Source organism: Amphiura filiformis, chromosome 5 (genome assembly GCF_039555335.1).
Source record: "Amphiura filiformis chromosome 5, Afil_fr2py, whole genome shotgun sequence".
NCBI lineage: Eukaryota > Metazoa > Echinodermata > Ophiuroidea > Amphilepidida > Amphiuridae > Amphiura > Amphiura filiformis.
Genome location: NC_092632.1, coordinates 29,446,419 through 29,466,649, shown reverse-complemented (window position 1 = coordinate 29,466,649; position 20,231 = coordinate 29,446,419). Strand labels below are relative to the sequence as shown.

The 20,231-nt window shown below is 36.1% G+C and overlaps 1 protein-coding gene across 1 annotated transcript in view; it reads right to left on the bottom strand.

Moving 5' to 3' along the window:
* LOC140152935 (kinetochore-associated protein 1-like) overlaps positions 1 to 20,231 on the bottom strand; it is an 82,414-nt gene that overhangs the window by 9,415 nt on the left and 52,768 nt on the right. Inside the window, exons 33-47 of the mRNA XM_072175487.1 lie at positions 18,394 to 18,510; positions 15,451 to 15,566; positions 14,430 to 14,622; positions 13,370 to 13,462; positions 12,878 to 12,973; positions 10,287 to 10,377; positions 8,246 to 8,304; positions 7,160 to 7,364; positions 6,415 to 6,488; positions 5,401 to 5,608; positions 4,409 to 4,533; positions 4,073 to 4,146; positions 3,650 to 3,719; positions 3,290 to 3,405; positions 185 to 320 (exon numbers count right to left, since the gene is read on the bottom strand). Of these exons, the coding sequence (XP_072031588.1) occupies positions 185 to 320; positions 3,290 to 3,405; positions 3,650 to 3,719; positions 4,073 to 4,146; positions 4,409 to 4,533; positions 5,401 to 5,608; positions 6,415 to 6,488; positions 7,160 to 7,364; positions 8,246 to 8,304; positions 10,287 to 10,377; positions 12,878 to 12,973; positions 13,370 to 13,462; positions 14,430 to 14,622; positions 15,451 to 15,566; positions 18,394 to 18,510 (1,773 nt within the window). The remainder of the gene's footprint in view (positions 1 to 184; positions 321 to 3,289; positions 3,406 to 3,649; positions 3,720 to 4,072; positions 4,147 to 4,408; positions 4,534 to 5,400; positions 5,609 to 6,414; positions 6,489 to 7,159; positions 7,365 to 8,245; positions 8,305 to 10,286; positions 10,378 to 12,877; positions 12,974 to 13,369; positions 13,463 to 14,429; positions 14,623 to 15,450; positions 15,567 to 18,393; positions 18,511 to 20,231) is intronic.

Here is a 20,231-nt window from a genome sequence, read left to right as displayed (position 1 = left end):
CTAAAGATACCCTACATTGTTACTTGACACACTATACTGGCCGAAGCTGTGCATTCATTTGCATAAAAGCGTGTTTGTGTTATTTAGGTGATCCAATGGTTTCTGTGTGACATTGATTGTCATACAAATGGTCAAGGATTGGGCAATCCAGTCACTACCTTTAATTTGTTTAAGTTTGAAATACCTTCTGATTTCTGCTGTGATTTCTCCACAACCCTCTGACAAGACCTTCCTTATCAACCTTGATGAAAGCATCCAAATCCATGCTGATGTTGAGATGTGACAACTTGCAGAGATAAAGTAAGTTCTTCATATATTCCCTGCAAAGATTAGCAAAGGAAAAAATGCATAAGATGAAAATGATGCAACTTTCCTGATATCATTATTCATCTTCAGTATAAGAATTTTATATCTGAAGTTTCAGCTAGCTGTAGTAAATTATACTCCCTGAACATTATCAGCTGCTTAGGTTATTGGTGAAATTCTATTTTTACAAACCACAGCCAGCCATGGGAGTTTTGTTTTAAAAAAAAACTGGACTGAAGAATACAGATGCTGTGATATATCCAGAAGCTACTTTGTGCATTTGTCTTGTTATTTTATGTCAAAAGATTTGTTTTGACTTTGTAATCACTAATCAGAGTAGGGTGCTATACATTTGTTGTAACTCATATCAATCTGGTTTGATATTGAACATAACGTACTCAGTTACATGAATTCAGGTTGGTACTTTGTTGACATGGACATCAACAAGAAAACAAATCATTTTCAGCATTTATAGATTGAACAAAGCATAAGCCCCACCAAAAAAGATTGTTGGCTTGTCCTTGTCTAACCGACCATCACAAATGTTCTGACCGAAAATTCCTTTATTCACTATCTAGGCACAAACCCGTCAGTGTTACCCACTAGGCTTTGTCCAATCCATTACAATACGTATGCAGGGAAATATGGAACATGAAATAGAGAGAGTCAAGTCCAAATTTGAAATATTTGCAAAGGCATGTTATTCGCAGCCAATTCCCCATTATTGGAGCCTATGCCATTACTATCCATAAGAGTCAAGGACACAGCTTGAAGAATGCAGTCATAGATGCTGGAAGCAGTATATTCATGTGTGGACAAACGTATGTCGTGTTCAAAGACTGAGTGGCCTTCATCTCCTAAACTTCAACCCGTACTTTGTCACTGCTCAACCACAGGCAATATTAGAATACAACAGACTGCAAGTCAAATTAAGACTGGACCTCGTCACTATAAATACGTCGAAGAAGAGTAAACCAAAGAAAGTCAATGATTGCGTTTGGTGGATCAACAACGTCAGAGAGGGAGCCGTGCAGGAGGCCTAACAGCAGATAGAATCTGAGAATAGGAACTTTGTCATCAAAGGATTCAAAGGATTTAGAAACACAGACAGTGTTTCCTGCTACAGGAATGCAGTTATGCAATGTCTTATTCAATATCAAGCTTTGATGAAACAACTGAAGACTAGCGCAATAGTGTCTATACAGGAATTGGCAAGAAACTATATATGATGCAAGTAGCACCACAACTTGGTCTTCATTTCCCGTGAGAGCACTTTTACTTATTTGCAACAACAAGATGCTGCAGAATTTTTAACTTCACTTACAGCCGTAGTATCCAGCATTGCTGATTTCACACGGTTCCAAGACAGGAATGACAAGCTTTGCAGACGCTGCAGCACATTTTAATCTTTTAATTTTAAAACATCAAATTCTGAAGAAGGGTATATCTTACCACTACATGCACCAGTACACACTACACTGACCACCATCGATGCCATCCTTGCAAGCAGACAAGCATGGAGCCCAATTGAAGGGTCCAGCTACAGCGTGTGCGACGCATCACTAATTTTTGAATGACACATCACCGTTCCGCAAGTTCCATCTTTTACAAAGTTTACTATGGAATGTATCACCGCAGGGAGTTATAACCAAAAACACAGCGCTTAAGATTACTGGAATTCCAAAACAATGTCTTACTGTCAACACACACCGATACAGACCAACGGCAGTAGTTCATATCATATCATTGATGAAAAATCTTGGAATTATTCCATTGAAAAAAATTGCCCACCACAAAGAAGAAAAAAAAAAAAAGCAATTTTCTGTGCTTCAAAATTCATGCAGTTCATGTTCGCTACCTTTGGGGCTATTAATATAATGCAACTGCAGCATCACATTTCTTCAATTTGTAATCTCAATGTATTTGAACTGTGTACTTGAGAAAGGAGTTTGTACAAACAAAAGTGTTGCTGACAAGAATTGAAGTGTCAGACCGTGCCTCTGGTCTCTGCAACTTGTAAACCTGAATGAGAATGCATGGATGTTGGCATGCTGGTCACTTTTGGAGAAAAAAAGAAGAAAAAAAAAACCCCAACATTTATCAACCAACCAGCCCATCTTAGAAATTAGAGCAAATACTGTACATTGTCAACCTGAAATATAAAATCACATTGTGTTTCTTTTTTCCATCCTTTCTCTCCTTGTTCAGCGCTTTGATAAATTTTAAAGGCGCTTTATAAATACCTTTATGTATGTATGTATGTATGTATGTTTTTATGTATGTTTGAATTTGTTTCTATAGCTCACCTGTAATGGGTTTGAGCACTCTAAATTCCAAAGTTAGTCACTTGTAAAGTATACTTGTTATGTATGTATGTATGTATGTATGTATGTATGTATGTGATATCTACCGTGAAAAGATCATCTCGGGTGCCCTGATCACGAATGACGATGATGAAATTGAATTCGCAAACATCTTTCAGGACATTCAAGCAAGAAAACCAGACCTATTTCTCATTGATCACAAAAACATGAAGTGTTTCATCTTGGAAGTAACTTGTCCTTTCGATGCTTTCATTGAGGAAAGTTACAACACAAAGTTCCAAAAGTATACTCCTCTTTGTAACTTGCTCACATTGTGCGGATTTGATTGCAAAATCCTTGTCTTCGTGATTGGGTCACTCGGCCATATTCATCACCGTTTCCGAAGTGGGTTGAAGAAACTTGGCTTCCCCAAACGTGTTGCCAAGGCTGTTGCCAAGTATGCTTCTGTCAGTTCCATGATTGGAACCAACATCATTTGGAGACTGCGATACAGGCTCACCAAAATCAATTAATTCTTCCTGTTCAATTTCATGTTGTTTGTAATTTATTCATGTAATGATTTATAATGCCGCTTTGGTGGCCCAAATGTATTTGTTCATTATTGAATAAAAAATTTGTATATATATGTATGTATTGATAACAAAAAAAATCATCCCTACCTGATCTGGCCGACAGGTTTATCTGCTAACTTCTCTATTTTTTCAGCATCATGTAAAGTGAAGAGGCAGCGCAGAGCTCTCACACGGCATGCATTGGTGATCCCGGTTGAACCAGACTACAAGAAAAGAAACCATGACCAATTCAGAATGTTTCAACAATTGTTTCTATCATTAGCAACATTACAGAATTAAGAAATTCAACAATAATATCATTAGCTGCAACAACTTCCCCCCCAAAAAAAAACCCCAACAACATTGTTTCTTCAATGTGCATAGTTATTTTGAAACTTGATATTGATAAAAACAAATATATTTGAATATTTATTTTCTCAGTAGGAAAAAGAGCTTTCAATTTCTTACCTTAAAAGCAAAATTCATGAGGAATTTTGCATTTATCTCCACATCACCAGCTTGTAATACATAGATGACCCTTGGAAGAAAAAAAAAAGATGACAATCAGTCTGTGATTGAGGCAGTAGTTTAGTCACCAAATATTATATTTTCTTAAAAGAGTTTAAAGTAGGTCTGAGCTTTGCTTTCATATATTGTAAATCATGAGATAACAATGACATTAGCATATAATTATATGGACTTGGATATCTCTAAGCTGCAAAATTCTTTGCATATTGCCTCAGCGTTGATCATAAGCAACGTATGGTATTTGTATATTTTTTCCGGACAAATAAAATAAAATAAAATAAATAGAACATTAAATACTTTTTGGTTTTAAAATGACTTTAAAATCAATCATTTCCATAATTTCTAGACCACATTTGCAGCTACCTTTTCATACTTGCTTCTTCTTCTGTGTGGCTGCTCTCATCAACTGATACCAATGAAATGTTCATGTTCAGAGTCTGCAAAATAAACATACACATCAATGAAGAACAAAAACAAATGGATATCACACATCGCAAGCCTGGTCACAAAAGGACCATGACATATAGAATTACTAGTTCAACAAAACAAGCCTACAAACATCAACAGTAAACCCAGCACCTACCACGTCGTATTCTGTCTATTTGCTGGCTGATAAATGTGGCAACCACATCTCCACAAGTCTCATCCAAATTTTGTCAATCAATCAATCAATTAATCATAATAAAACCCAGTACCTACCACATCATCGTCTGCCTGTTTGCTGGCTGATGGATGAGGCAACAACATCTCCACAAGTCGCATCCAGATTTTACCAACATCCAAGTTGTTCACTTCAGAAATTTCAGCAGCTGCAGCATGGATATCTGATTGGAGACAAAATGCAATTATTTGATGTTTGAATGATACAACAGTTAATGCAAGGTTCTGTGGCAAATTGCTGGCAAAGTGGCGAAAACTGGACAAAACTAAAAGAAACTCATATATCACTCAAATATTTAAAACAAAGAAAGCTCCTAAACAGTAGACAACTTTTCATGAATCATTCAACATATTTTGTTTGATTCATCAAGTCCTTAAAATTAAAAAATGGAGATCAATGTCTTTAATTTGTTGCTTATAATTAGAAGTTCTTGCCTTATTGCCTGAAGAAAATTACTTTTTCTCTTACTTGTTTAGAGACGAAAAAAAAAGTAAAATTGGAAAAATCTGCAACATTCACAACTAAAAGAATGAATAGGTTGGGTTATAGGTTGGGTTATATAGGCCAAATTCATTGCATACTCTCTTACTTTGTAATTTAATTGTGATTATACGAAATAATGTCACTTTCAACCAAGGGTGAAAATAAGAAATGGTGAACCAGGGGCTCCTTTTTACACAAAATGGCCCCTGGTTCACTTCATTCAACATGGAACCAGGGGCCACTTCTAATCAACAAGGGGCTAATATTTGTTCTGGATAAGTTCATCATGCATTAATGGCTATGGAATATAATATTTGGGTGTAGTGACCAGGGGCCAGTTTCTGAAGAAAAGTTTCCCCTGGTCAGTTTAAATTTAGATGGGACCAGGGGCCATTTCAGGGTTTCTGGGGACTAAACGGCTCCCGTCTCCCACTTATTTTCACCCTTGCTTTCAACATGATTTGCATTTCACATACATGTAAAGATCTGCACCATTCTCATCAAATTATAAGAGTGTGACAATTTACACACATCATTGTGACATTACCTGGTAAATCTTGTTGCTTTCCCAGCTTTCTCTGCTGCACACTAGGATGCTCATAGAGTGTAAAGATGAGTTTGGCGGGAGTCTCTACCATCGCTAGTAACTTCTGAGAGGCAAGTTGATGCTTATATAGTATCTGTTCTGTTGCTACAGCTCTGTAAACTGTTGAGAGTTTCTGGTGTAAGAGCTGTGCCTTCCGTCTCTCAGGGCCCTAATATGGGGAGAATAATTCAAGAAAATAAACCATGTAATTGCTTTGTTAACCACTGCTCCTATATCTGAGACATCAATTACAATTATCCCATGATTTTTTTAGGGGGGGGGGGGGGGGTTACTGTGCAAAAGAATACCGACACTAATTGTGAAAATTCCAGAAAAGGTTTTTTTTTCTTCAAATTTTTGACATCCTTAAACAGTCTCTTCACACTTCTAAACTGTTTAAAAAACATAAATGAAGAGGTATACAGTAGAGAAATATCCCATTTCACACCTATTTGTACTATTTATTAAGCTGATTAAAGGCATACAAGTCATTGTTTTGGCTATGACCAGGGACAGGCGATTTGCGCGGAACTTTTTTTCCGCGCAATTCCGCGCAATTGGCTACTTTTTTTTCCTATGGGCAGGGATACATGATTTGCACTGAAAAAAGAGTTCCGCGCAATTTGCTATTTTTTTCCGCGCAAATCGCCTGTCCCTGGCTATGACCTCAATTTACTTAAAATGAAATCTAGTTTGTTTTATGAAAAGCTGAACATATAGCCTCTCAAGGTGCTGGCACACTAAATCATTAAATGTTATGCTGGTTTCATACTACCCTGCCGCTTGCCGCTGAGCGGCGTGGCGCACACGTATTGCAGACAAACGGACACACTCAAGGCTTGTCATTGGTTGAAACGCCCTGCCGCTTGCAGCGGCAGGAAAGTATGCTGGAGGCTTTAGGCTATATTTTCCCCCAAAAGACCTTAAATTTGTATGTGCAAAAGTTTCTACACATCCCTTGAAATCAAGACTTACATCTCCTGGGCATCTATCTACTGCATGTTTGGCTAACATCACACAAACGTTAAGAGCCACCACTTTCTCAGGACCTGCATGTAGTCAAAGCAAACAAACTATCAAAAAATTTTTTAAAAAACAAAAAAAACAGGCAAAGAACACAAAAATGTGATGCGATCAAGCAAAATCAGTCGGAACTCGGAAATATTACATTTTCAGTTTCTTATTAGATATTAAAAGTCATTTACAAAGCTGCATTTTGCAGAAAACCCCGTTGAAATTGGAGAATCAGTTCCAAAGATATGAGAAATTAAAGAGTTTCCAAAACAAGAGAAAACAAAAGGAAATACTTCCTTTGTTTAGTTATATCTCAAAATCGATATTCCCGAGTTCCGACTGATTTTGCTTGATCCCATCACAAATATGGAAATTAATTTAATAACATTATGGTATAACTAATAACATTATGGTATAGCAAATATAATGCTATTTTAAATAAATCATTGTAAGGTTTCCAAATGTTTTAGGTTAATATGTGACATATGACATTGATATAATAGGCAAAAATGAGGTGCCAAGTATCATAAGAAACATAAGAAATTCAACATAAAATAAGGAGCAAAGTACAATAAGAAATATAAAAAATTGGACAGATAAAAATTTTTTGACACCAAGTATGCCAGGCACCCGCAAATTTAAAGATCAGTAAGCTTAGGTCTGAATGGATCAGATAGTGTAACACACGGAGTAGATTAGCTCTTACCAAGCGGCAAGCCCTTGGCAACCATTCTGGCTGTTGCTATGGCAATATCAATACTTCCAATACGTAGCAGCAGTTTCTGCACTTTTTCCAGCACCTTGATGTTAATCACACCTGTCTTGGAAGCATCTGCAGATGGCTGGTTACCCTTCTTATATCGGTTCACCACATTTGTGATGGTAACAACATATACATGGTCCATTGGAAGCTAATATAAATGAATACAAGAAATACAGCATGCTTAGTATTAGAGTACTGTCACTGTCGATATTTTTTTTATATGATAATCAGGGCAGAAGCATCAGTTGAAGCAAAATAACTTTGATAGGGATTTAACAGGCCTCGGAAACCTAGGCCATGTATCATCTGTCTAGTGCTTCCTGACATGGCCTGGTTGGTGCTCCTCTTTTTAAAAGCATTTTTCAGTATATAATGGCCTTAGTACCCTTTCCTCAGATCCTTGATAATGATTGCAATTGAAAAAGTGCACTTAACTATAGGCTCATGCCTGAGACTCCTTTCAATTAATACCATTTCGTATATAGACCTACTGCATTCATATCCTGGATGATGTTACAACCTGTAAAAATCGTAACACCTAGAAAAGCCACTAGTCTTTAAAATAAATAAACTGCCTATGAAAAATATCACATCTACTCAGTTCTGTATTGTCCTTAGAGCTCCAAAGTCAGGGTCGGTCTGTCAGTTTACTTTTTTTTTTTTTTTTGGCCACATACAATATCAAGAAATACAGGTTCACCACAAAATATCATGGTAAACAATGATTTGATTTCTCAGCCTTGTTTTAATATATCAGAGTTGTGCAGTACAAATTATAACCAGGCACAATTTTTTTTTTGTATTTTATACCAAATGTGAAAATTTTCAGATTTTAGGATTGGTCGAAAAGGGCCATACAAATCTCTTTTTCAGGCCTAAACTTGCAGATTGGGCCAACGTGTAATTTGTTTCTACATTATGTACAAGCAGCGCACACAAAATTGTTGACCCCAATTTTTTTCCCACCATGACCCGATGTACACTGACGGCCTAAGATGTACCAACAGTGAATGATAAGTGTCTACTTACTCTGAGATAGTTAGCAACTGGTAGCAATTCCTCAATAGTGTCTTCACTCAATTCTGGGGCTGCAACAGAATATAAACAGCATGGCGGTTAAATTACTACAATTTTTGTATTAATGACTGAAGTGGTAATTTGTGAATCAAGCAAAATCATCAAAAGTCAGAAATTCTGGTGTGCAAATATGGGGTAAAATGTGTTGGTATTTCTCATGTAATTCTTTTATTTTTATGATGATTCAACTTTGAATAACTTTCTTTAAAATGGGGAAATGTGCAGATTTGGAATTACTTTTGGGCTTTTTTTACCACCTATACATAAAAGAACTTCCACCTCTTTATTCTCGCTACAGCTGTGCTGAGCATGAAAAAGCCCAAGAGTTTGACTTTTAAAGTATATTTTTGACAAGCATTGGATTTGTCAAATGCACTCAAAGCATTAATATAATTCAAATACAAAATATTGGATTGCTAGGGACAAAACCAAAATATTGATAAAGAACTTGAGAATAATTCATTTACAAAGCTAACCCCTGATTTTAAAATAGCTATGAAAATTTGATCAGAAGTTTTAACCCCTCCCTTCCTTTCTCCCTAAAAAACTTGATTCATTCATTTCATTTGATTTTTCCCTAGTAATGTCACACATCATGCGACTGGCACCTTTTGCCATTTACCACCATTTTTTTTTTTTTTTGATGATTGTAATGGATCCTTTTTTATGTCATCTATGCATTAAGGGATCTGGAATTAGCGTTTTGAGCGTTTCGACAGTATTTTTTGTGGGACATGAGAGCACATCAGACATATCGAATTGCATATTTCTGAATACAAAGAATGTCTTTCTGATATCAAATAATTTTCATTTTTTGAAATTCATGATATAATACAAATTTTATGACAAATTATTAAAATTTGATATTTTTCACATTTTTTATATATAACAGTCCTCGAAGTAAATGTTATAAATCTAATGATATATTCTTAAAGTGTATGTAGCTGGGAGGAAAAGCCGACGATCAATTGAAAATTTTGACCTTTCATATTGAAGATATGGATTTTTTCCCAAAAAGACCTAATTTTTTTTTGTGTTTTGGGAAAAAAATCCATATCTTCAATCTGAAGGTCAAAATTCTCAATTGATCGTCGGCTTTTCATCCCACCTACATACACTTTAAGTATAAATCATGAGATTTATAAAGTTTACTTCGAGTACTGTTAAATATCAAAAATATCAATTTTTAATCATTTGCCATAAAATGTGTATTACATTGCGAATTTCACAAAATCAAAATTATTTGATATCAGAAGGACATTCTTCGTATTCAGACTGCAATTCGATATGTTTGATGAGCTCCAATGTCCCACAATAAATACTGTCCAAACGTTCATACCCCACCCCTTAAGGGTGACCAATTCTTTTTGAGCTTTGCTCCTTTTGGTTTACCCGCCATGTAATTATTAATTTCTCTTTCGTTGTACTTGTACAAAAACATGGTGAAATAAATGAAACTGAAAACTGAAACTGAAAAATTTAACCTCCTACTTGAAGCTCTGCAAAACCTGGTTTCAAGCAACATGTGCTGATAGGGCATTCCAAATCCCTGCAGAGTATGGGAGAAATGATCTTCTCTGGAAAACCAATCTGGACTTGGTAATCACAAAAGGTTGTACAATCTAATAGAGCAGAGCGTCCAAGGTGAGGGTCAACTGTACGAAGCACTGAGAGTAGCTGATCAGGTTGCTACTTCCTAACCCAACTACCATAGAATTTGAGCAACTATATTACTGACGGCTGTACAAATATTGATTAATATAAGACCACTCTATTGTTTTGGTGGAGGGTGTCTGCCTTTCTTTTTCGTCAAAAAAAACCCTGTTCATTCAGAGGCATATATGCTTTTAGATGGAATTTTACGGTATTTCACTTAGATCAATTCAATAATGGTGATGGTCAGATCCTCACATAATTTATCAGCAAATGCTACAATAAGCTTCAACAATAATAAATTAAAACCTCAATCAAAAAGCATAAAGCTGTGACTTACAGAGTATTTTCCATTGGCCTCCTTCAAGCAAGGGATGATAGGGTAGCTGTGTCTTTGCAAAGGGTGACAAGTTTTCTCGCATTCCTCTTAACTGAAATAAAATGTGAAATCACTTCATAATTAGATTCCAAACAAGTCATGTTACAGAAAACACATAAAGTAGTCTCTTTCTAGACTCCTGTCTCTTTTTTCATGTGCAATGGACCAGAAACATCTTCAAAATGCATTTAACCCTATTCTATGACCCCCATCAATTTCGTGCCATATGGCACAAATGGGTTATATGCATGTAAAAAAATATAAAATACATAAAACAGCGTAATTATGTTATAACAGCATACACAAATAAGGTAATTTCTAACAATTTTGATCATTTATCACTTTTCTATCCACAAAAAACCTTTTTCCTAATATAACTACCATTTACACATCATGAAGTGGTTTAAAATGTTGGGAACTTGCATATTTGAACCATTTTAGGCCAAATTTTTAAATTTTAAATACGTTAATTTTCTATTGGCCAAAAGTTGTATTTGCATATGTAAGTGAATGGCAGGAAATTCTATTGAGATTGGAGGAGTGGGAGTGGCAGGTAGCAGGCATTGACCATTTGCACATCATTGAGTTCAGTCACTGGCTACACTGTTAGAAATTATTTTTGATATTGTGTTCTTCAAGAACTTTGTGATTTTTTGGATATATTGGAACTGATTATGTCTAACACAGAGGGACAAGCTGGAGCAGTTGCAGACCAAGTCCAACAAGAAGGTGAAGTACCCATTCAAGTTACAACTCTAGAAAGTATTTCTGATATAGTTAAATCAGCGGTGGGTGGCGTCAAAGAATATATTGACGACGCATTAACTTCAACCAAAAGTCAAGTTCTAGAATTAGCTAAAGAGTCTGCCAGAACTCAGTTCAAATTCAGAGGCTGCAAACTTCAGTTCAAATTCAACGTCAAGGTGAAAGAAAGAATAGACAGGGCATTAGCAAAAATAGAGAAGGGTGATAATTCCTTAGCAAAAGCACAGCTAAACGGCTAGTCTGGAAGATATCAAAAGCAGAAACAAACACATAAAATTGGCAGATAAGAACGAGAGTTGGAAGGTGGTAGACGTATACAAGGCAGAGGAATTATCGGACAATTCCGATTGCGTCAGCCAAACAAAGAGCCAAGCCGAAAAAGGCCAATTCAGAAGGAATGCCCCACATCCTTAGAGCTGTCGCCAGGAGTCCTAATCCAGATAACTATTTTTGTGTCTATTTTCAATCAAATAGATTCCCATATTCAGGCAGTGGCAACACCTTTAGTCCCAGGAGAGGAGTTCCAAAACCTACTGACCAATGCTTCAGGTGTGGAGAAAAGGGGAACTGGCAGTATGATTATCAAGCAATCAAAAATTTTAAGCCAGATTTCAAACAAGGGCAGTAAAGCTGATAAATGTGCAGATAGGCACATATTTTAATATTTTTGGTGGATGGTAGTTAATTGTTTAATGTTTCGTGTGTTTGTGAAATAAAGAGTCAGACGAGTGTCATGTAATGATGTGTAATTGTGAATAATAAAATGCCCAATCGGTTTTGTCATGGTTGAACGTGTGAGTGACGATCGTTAAATAGCAATTTTGTGTTGCTTGTGTAGGTGGGGAACCGTGTAAGCAGGTTTGAGCTATTTTTTGTTATTCATACGTTGTATGACTAGATCATTGTGGTCTATGAGTTGAATGACTAGTAATTATGTAACTGATCTATATCACCCTGAGTCGGAGTTTTTGCTCAAATTTGGTTGGTATACAAGATAGATAGGAAAATAAAGAGGGAGTGAGTGGTAAGGAGGGCGTAACTTTGGATAAGCAAGTATACCATCCGGTCATGTATGTGCTGGCATTCACTGGAACATGAGCATCATCCCCTACGGACCTCAAGGTCGGTGTGTTATTTCTGATGTTGTGTGCGCAAAAGAAGCGATGAGTTAGATAGAAAATCATTTATTTTCGGCTGAGCATGCGCAAAAGAGAAAATAATACCACTTTTGTGGTGGTAATAGAATAGGGTTAAGCCTTATGTCTCCATTGGTGAGTACCATATAGGACCAAAGTTATGTATTTTGTATTTTCCTTGCATACAAAAATTTGATAACACTCCAAAATTCCCCAAAACAAAAAATGCAGAAAACTTGCATGGTTAATCTGATTATCTATGCATTGCGTACACACCATCCCCACTTTCATAGTCTTGTACACCGGACATGGGTGTTTGTAAACACCAGCAAACAAGGACACCCCCACACATGAGAAATATCTGCGTACCACTCCTTATGATTATACATCTCTATAACTGTGGACACACAGGAACCATGGACATTCACAGTTCCTAAACGGTGCTTCAAAAACAGCCTAAGAATACATTATAGCCGCTTGCCGGTGGAGGATAGTAAAAATGTGACTACTTCCATGGTAAGGCTAAAACAAAATCAATGTGTGCATTCACAGTTGGATAGTAAAACCTTAATTGGGGGTTGCTGTCCTTGGTTGCGAGTGCTTAATCATTGGGGGTGTGGGTGCAGGTGTGTGCTAGCATTAATATCTCACCTGTTTTTCCTCAGTTGTGCAATGGAAGTCTAATTCATACTGTGATGGTTCTACCTTCCTGGTGTAGATATTCAAACAGTACAGCAATTTCAAACCCTGGTTATGTGCAAAACAAAACAAAAACAGAGAAACTGTTACGGCTTTTATGGCGTAAGTTATGAACTTTAACAATGCTAATTTTGATATGTTGTTTATTGGGGTTCTTTTACTCTCTATTTTGCCCGTATCTCAATTTCTCAATCACTGCCTTTGGCCTGGTTGGATCAGAGTGTATCACATATTTCACCATAATCCTGACCCACCCACCCTCTCCTCACCAATCCATTTTGCATCATGGTTTTTGGCACATCTACTGGCACAAACACATTATGTTTCTTTGCCTTTTTGCAGCCTTATAATGCATTCTTTGAATTTTCTCCTTAAAACCATTTGCATTAAATTATGAAATTATTTTTTAAGATTATACAACAACAAAAAATAGCACTGCCTTACCACATCCACATTATGTAGGTTTTCCAATGATGCTTTAGTTTCCAACATCTTTCTCATGATGAATATCAGTCTCTCATAGTCATAGCTGTTCACCTGGAAATGAGAGCAAACAAGTATTACAATAGAATCAGAGTCTGGACTCCCAAATAGCACACCATATTGGATTGTCATTCATGGAGATAAAAAAATATGTTAAGGTCTGTGCATATAGCCTTTAGTCATCATCATTAGTTGGCTGCGGAGTAGACAACTACAAGTTTCTTACCACTTCTGCAGTCCTGGGCGAGACATGTTGTTTGGTCTGATTAAAACATGCATTCACAAGCAGGAGCTGTACATATTAACGATGTATTTTGCCGGCCTGTCTCTTTTTCCCATGATGTGGCACATAAAAAGCGTGTAATTTAGCGGGTTCATGATGAGCTTTTAGTGTGTGTTGTAACGCATAATGAACAGAACACGACCATGTACACACATTATCTCAAAGTTCTCCAGCGCATGGTGGAATAATCTGGAATTTTCTCCTTCCATGAGTGATATGCAAACATGTATAAGTCCACATCCAGAGTCTTACCACTATGAGCAAAATAAAATCAGATAATGGCAAAATGTTTCTTAGTTATTAAAATCCACATCTAAAGAATTTGAATCAGGCCAAAAAAAAAAAAAAAAATTGTTGTGTTGCCCTCAAGTGGAAAAATGGGAAATTTGGGTAGGACGGTCGGATTATTTTTTTTTTTCTTTTTTTTTTTTTTTTTTTTTTAAACCTTCAGTTTTAAAAATCCCTCAAATATTAAATAATGCTTGTTCAATTAGGGGACATTTGTCAATTTAGACTTCTGGATACCTGTTAGACAACAATTAAAGACTAGTCTTACAATAAAATATTAATTTTATGTGAAAAACATTGAGTTTTTGAACAAATCTGTAAAAATCATCATTCAAAAAAAAAAAAAAAAAAAATTGCGACCCTGATTTTTCAGGATTTAGGGTAGGAAGGTTGAGGGCAACACAACAATAATTTTTTTTGGCCTCATACAAGGACAGTTAACACTCTTACCATGGCTATCATTTGATTCAGCTTCCGCACCATCATATCCTTGTCACTTATTGATGACAGTACACTCTCTATGGCAGTTTCATTGAGTTCAACCGGGTCACCTGGCATTACCATATTGTCAGGTATCAATAGCATCTCCAGATGTAGTAGTAGGGCCTCATTGACATCAAATTCATCCCTGTACCCAAATGCTCTGTGAATAGAAGAGATGGAAATCCAATGTTATGGATAAATGGGCTATTCCATTTAAAATCCACACTACCCCTGTGGAAGATTTTGGAAATACCTTCCGCAGAGGGAGTATGAGTTTCAAATAGAATAGCAGATCTGCCAACCTACCGAAGTCAGAATGAGGGACATTGAGACCAAAACATTGTACATGTACACAAACCAGGTACTGACAAATCATTAAGACTTGAGGTGTGCAATACTTTCAGAACTCAGAGAAGGATTTGCAGGTCTGAATTTATCACAATAGACTAAAATGAATGATATAGCAAATTTTAAAGTGACATTTTCATCATTTTCTGCTGTTCTTTTATTTAAATATGCCATCACTGAAATTTTCAGAAAACAGGACTGTCCCTCATTTTCACTTTGGTAAACCCCAAATGAGGGACAGTTCCTCAAAATGAGGGACAGTTGGCAGGTCTGGAATGGACAGTTGAGTAACTTCCATATGAAATACTCACTCCAGTTGTGGAAGAAATAGGTAAAGCCATAATACAGGGGGAGTATGGGTTTCAAAATGATTAACCCTGACTAATTACATTTGAAAAACATACTCCCCCTGTGGAAGATATTTCCAAAATCTTCCACAGGGGTAGTATGGATTTTAAATGGAATAGCCCAGTAAGACATATCCAATGGCAGGTATAATAAGTTCAACGCCATCATGTTACTCTGCTGTCAATAGAAACGAAATGTCCACATTTAAAACAAGAGGGCATCATTGACCTCAAGGAACTAAGCTGCTTTGTGAACGGAAGGGGTGGTAGTGTAATTCTCCAGCCAGCCTTACCTGCAGTATTCTTTGATCAAGGTGACATTCATGGCAGGATGTCGGACTAGATGAGGTATAATTTGTCTCTTACTGTGTGCACCTGGTGTCGAGAACACATCCTTCAGATTGCTAATCTGTGGAAACAATTCCAAACAATTGTTGGTAAACTTAAGAGGAAAATCTCAAACATATGCTTGTACAAAGTGGTTTTCATTTTTAATTTAAGGTTGGTAACATAGGTATTTCACTAATTTGGACATGCTGAATCACAAAAAGGAGGTTGCCAAATGTTATTTTGAGTCTATGACCCTCAAAATTGAGTTTAGACAATCTTTTGCCCCATTTGGCACTGACTTAGACAATCTGTTGCCCCATTTGGCACTGACTATAATAAATTTACCTTGAGTTTAGACAATCTTTTGCCCCATCTGGCACTGACTATAATAAATGTACCTTGAGTTTAGACAATCTCTTGCCCCATCTGGCACTGACAATAATAAATGTACCTTGAGTTTAGACAATCTTTTGCCCTATTTGGCACTGACTATAATAAATTTACCTTGAGTTTAGACAATCTTTTGCCCCATCTGGCACTGACTATAATAAATTTACCTTGAGTTTAGACAATCTCTTGCCCCATCTGGTACTGACTATAATAAATTTACCTTGAGTTTAGACAATCTCTTGCCCCATCTGGCACTGACTATAATAAATTTATTTGCTATTCTGTTTCTCTTTCAAGTGTATTATTGCTTTATAATGTTTTTTAAATGTGTTTACTATAATTAATTTGTATTGGTTGTATTATGCCTAATAGAATATGTACTTTTGTAGTTCTTGCATAATGTATTTGTAAGTTTAGTTTCTCTGTTCAGCGCATTGAGGCCTGGCATAATGCGCTATATAAATTTCTTTACTTATTTTTTATTTATTTTATTTAAATGTACCTCAAGTTTAGATAATCTCTTGCCCCATCTGGCACTGACAATAATAAATTTACCTTGAGTTTAGACAATCTCTTGCCCCATCTGGCACTGACTGTAATAAATTTACCTTGAGTTTAGACAATCTCTTGCCCCATCTGGCACTGACAATAATAAATTTACCTTGAGTTTAGACAATCTTTTGCCCCATCTGGCACTGACAATAATAAATTTACCTTGAGTTTAGACAATCTCTTGCCCCATTTGGCACTGACTGTAATAAATTTACCTTGAGTTTAGACAATCTCTTGCCCCATCTGGCACTGACAATAATAAATTTACCTTGAGTTTAGACAATCTTTTGCCCCATCTGGCACTGACTATAATAAATTTACCTTGAGTTTAGACAATCTCTTGCCCCATCTGGCACTGACTATAATAAATTTACCTTGAGTTTAGACAATCTTTTGCCCCACTTGGCACTGACAATAATAAATTTACCTTGAGTTTAGACAATCTTTCGCCCCATCTGGCACTGACAATAATAAATTTACCTTGAGTTTAGACAATCTCTTGCCCCATCTGGCACTGACTATAATAAATTTACCTTGAGTTTAGACAATCTTTTGCCCCATCTGGCACTGACATTAATAAATTTACCTTGAGTTTAGACAATCTTTTGCCCCATTTGGCACTGACTATAATAAATGTACCTTGAGTTTAGACAATCTCTTGCCCCATCTGGCACTGACTATAATAAATTTACCTTGAGTTTAGACAATCTCTTGCCCCATCTGGCACTGACTATAATAAATTTACCTTGAGTTTAGACAATCTTTTGCCCCATTTGGCACTGACAATAATAAATTTACCTTGAGTTTAGATAATCTTTTGCCCTATTTGGCACTGACAATAATAAATTTACCTTGAGTTTAGACAATCTTTTGTCCCATTTGGTACTGACTATAATAAATTTATCTTGAGTTTAGACAATCTTTTGCCCCATCTGGCACTGACTATAATAAATGTACCTTGAGTTTAGACAATCTCTTGCCCCATTTGGCACTGACTATAATAAATTTATCTTGAGTTTAGACAATCTGTTGCCCCATCTGGCACTGACTATAATAAATTTACCTTGAGTTTAGACAATCTTTTGCCCCATCTGGCACTGACTATAATAAATGTACCTTGAGTTTAGACAATCTCTTGCCCCATCTGGCACTGACTATAATAAATTTACCTTGAGTTTAGACAATCTCTTGCCCCATCTGGCACTGACAATAATAAATGTATCTTGAGTTTAGACAATCTTTTGCCCCATTTGGCACTGACTATAATAAATTTACCTTGAGTTTAGACAATCTCTTGCCCCATCTGGCACTGACAATAATAAATGTACCTTGAGTTTAGACAATCTCTTGCCCCATTTGGCACTGACTATAATAAATTTACCTTGAGTTTAGACAATCTGTTGCCCCATTTGGCACTGACTATAAAAAATTTACCTTGAGTTTAGACAATCTTTTGTCCCATTTGGCACTGACAATAATAAATGTATCTTGAGTTTAGACAATCTTTTGCCCCATTTGGCACTGACTATAATAAATTTACCTTGAGTTTAGACAATCTCTTGCCCCATCTGGCACTGACAATAATAAATGTACCTTGAGTTTAGACAATCTCTTGCCCCATCTGGCACTGACAATAATAAATTTACCTTGAGTTTAGACAATCTCTTGCCCCATTTGGCACTGACTATAATAAATTTACCTTGAGTTTAGACAATCTGTTGCCCCATTTGGCACCTACTATAATAAATTTACCTTGAGTTTAGACAATCTTTTGCCCCATTTGGCACTGACAATAATACATTTACCTTGAGTTTAGACAATCTCTTGCCCCATCTGGCACTGAAAATAATAAACTTCCCTTGAGTTTAGACAATCGCTTGCCCCATTTGGCACTGACTATAATAAATTTACCTTGAGTTTAGACAATCTTTTGCCCCACTTGGCACTGACTACAATAAATTTACCTTGAGTTTAGACAATCTTTTGCCCCATTTGGCACTGACTATAAGTTCTTGACAGATAACCAACAATTGTTTTTCATCATTAAGACTTGCAAATGCTTCTCCTATTGTTGCCACAGCCTACAAACAAAAACAACATCAAATTAAAAAGGTAAGTTTTTTTCCTTATAACTTCAGGGATTTTGGTGGTTTCAAATTGACCTTTTTGAGAGACCAAATTTAAAGCTTGATTAAAATTCATACCAAAGTTTTATTCAGATTTGCTTTGACAGGTTAACCATCGCGTATACGTGCACGACGTCAAGCATGTGCATTGGACCTTGTGCAAATAATACGCGCTGGACAGCTAGCAGTACGCTTAATTTGTAAAAGGAAATCTGAATAAAACTTTATTTAATATCTTTTGTTAATTATTATTACAGAGAACTTAAAAAGCACAATCCTATAGCCCAACACCCTGTACAGAGGAACAACAAAGTTATAAAATACAGTCATGAAAATACACAACAGTACAATAACTTAGATATGATAACTGAAATATAACATGATAAAATACATACTTTTACATTAAAAAATTTGGTTATAAAAACAGATATGCACAGCAATCTGATGAACATTAAAAAAAATAAAAACAACCCATCTGGGAAAATTCATCATAAAAATACATTATATAGGCCTACACATTACTAATTTAAAGGCATTTAATTTATACATAAGACCCAAGAAAAAAATACATGTGGGCAATAACATGTATAAAATGTGTTCATAAAGACTTCGGTGGGGGTGGTTGGAAAAGTTTGAACCTCGGACATCAAAATTTTTTGATCCCCCTAAAAAAGGGTGGATTTTTTTTGATCCCCCTTTTTATGGTCTAAATTTTTTTGATCCCCCTTCATGTCCTAAAAAAGAAACCAAAAATATACATCATTAACAGTGGCATATATTTCTTTTTGACATTGGGGTTGGAGAAAATTTCTTGAAGTCCAGTGAATCCAGCACCTTTTGCCGACTAAATAATTTTATGGTACAAATGCGCGCGAAGCGCGCAATAAAATTTGCCATTTTGAAGCTAAACTGGTGAAATATAGTACAAAACTGGAATTAATTTGCGCGAAGCACAAAAAATTGGCACTTTTTAGTTTGAAATGACCAAATATGGGGTTAATTTTGGTTAGAAACCCATATACAGCAACATTGGGAGGATGATTGTATGGATCATCCCCTATCAAAATATTGGGGTTTATCCCCCCATCTCCCGGGATCTACCCCTATGGTCATTAACTCATTGGAGTCATAGTATTATACCCAAATTGTAAAGTGGGCACATTTTGTTGATTTGTAGCTTGAGATTACAAAATTGAATACTTAATATTGATGCGCGCAAAGCGCGCAAAAATTTTGTAATGTACATGCCTTCTCGTACATTTTACCCGAATTTTACCCTCAAATTTTTTGATCCCCCCTTATTAAGGACTGAATTTTTTTTGATCCCCCTTTTTGGACCCAAATTTTTTTGATCCCCCAATATTTTCCACCCCCCACCAAAGTATTTATGAACACTCCCTAAGCATAATAAATAAGGCATTCAGACCTATTTATTCTCTTGGAAAATGATAGGTTTTTTTGAAAAAGATTGCATATTAGGAGCATCATGCACATTGGTAGGCAAAGTGTTCCATAACTTAGGTCTAAGAACAGATTTGTCCCCATAAGATCTTTTTGTTTTTTAAATTTCAAGTCAGGAGCCATCTTGTATGAACCTATACCCACCACCATGGTTACAACTGTACTTGCAAATTAGATCTTGCAAACATTTTGGTGATGAACCATGAAATGAGCAT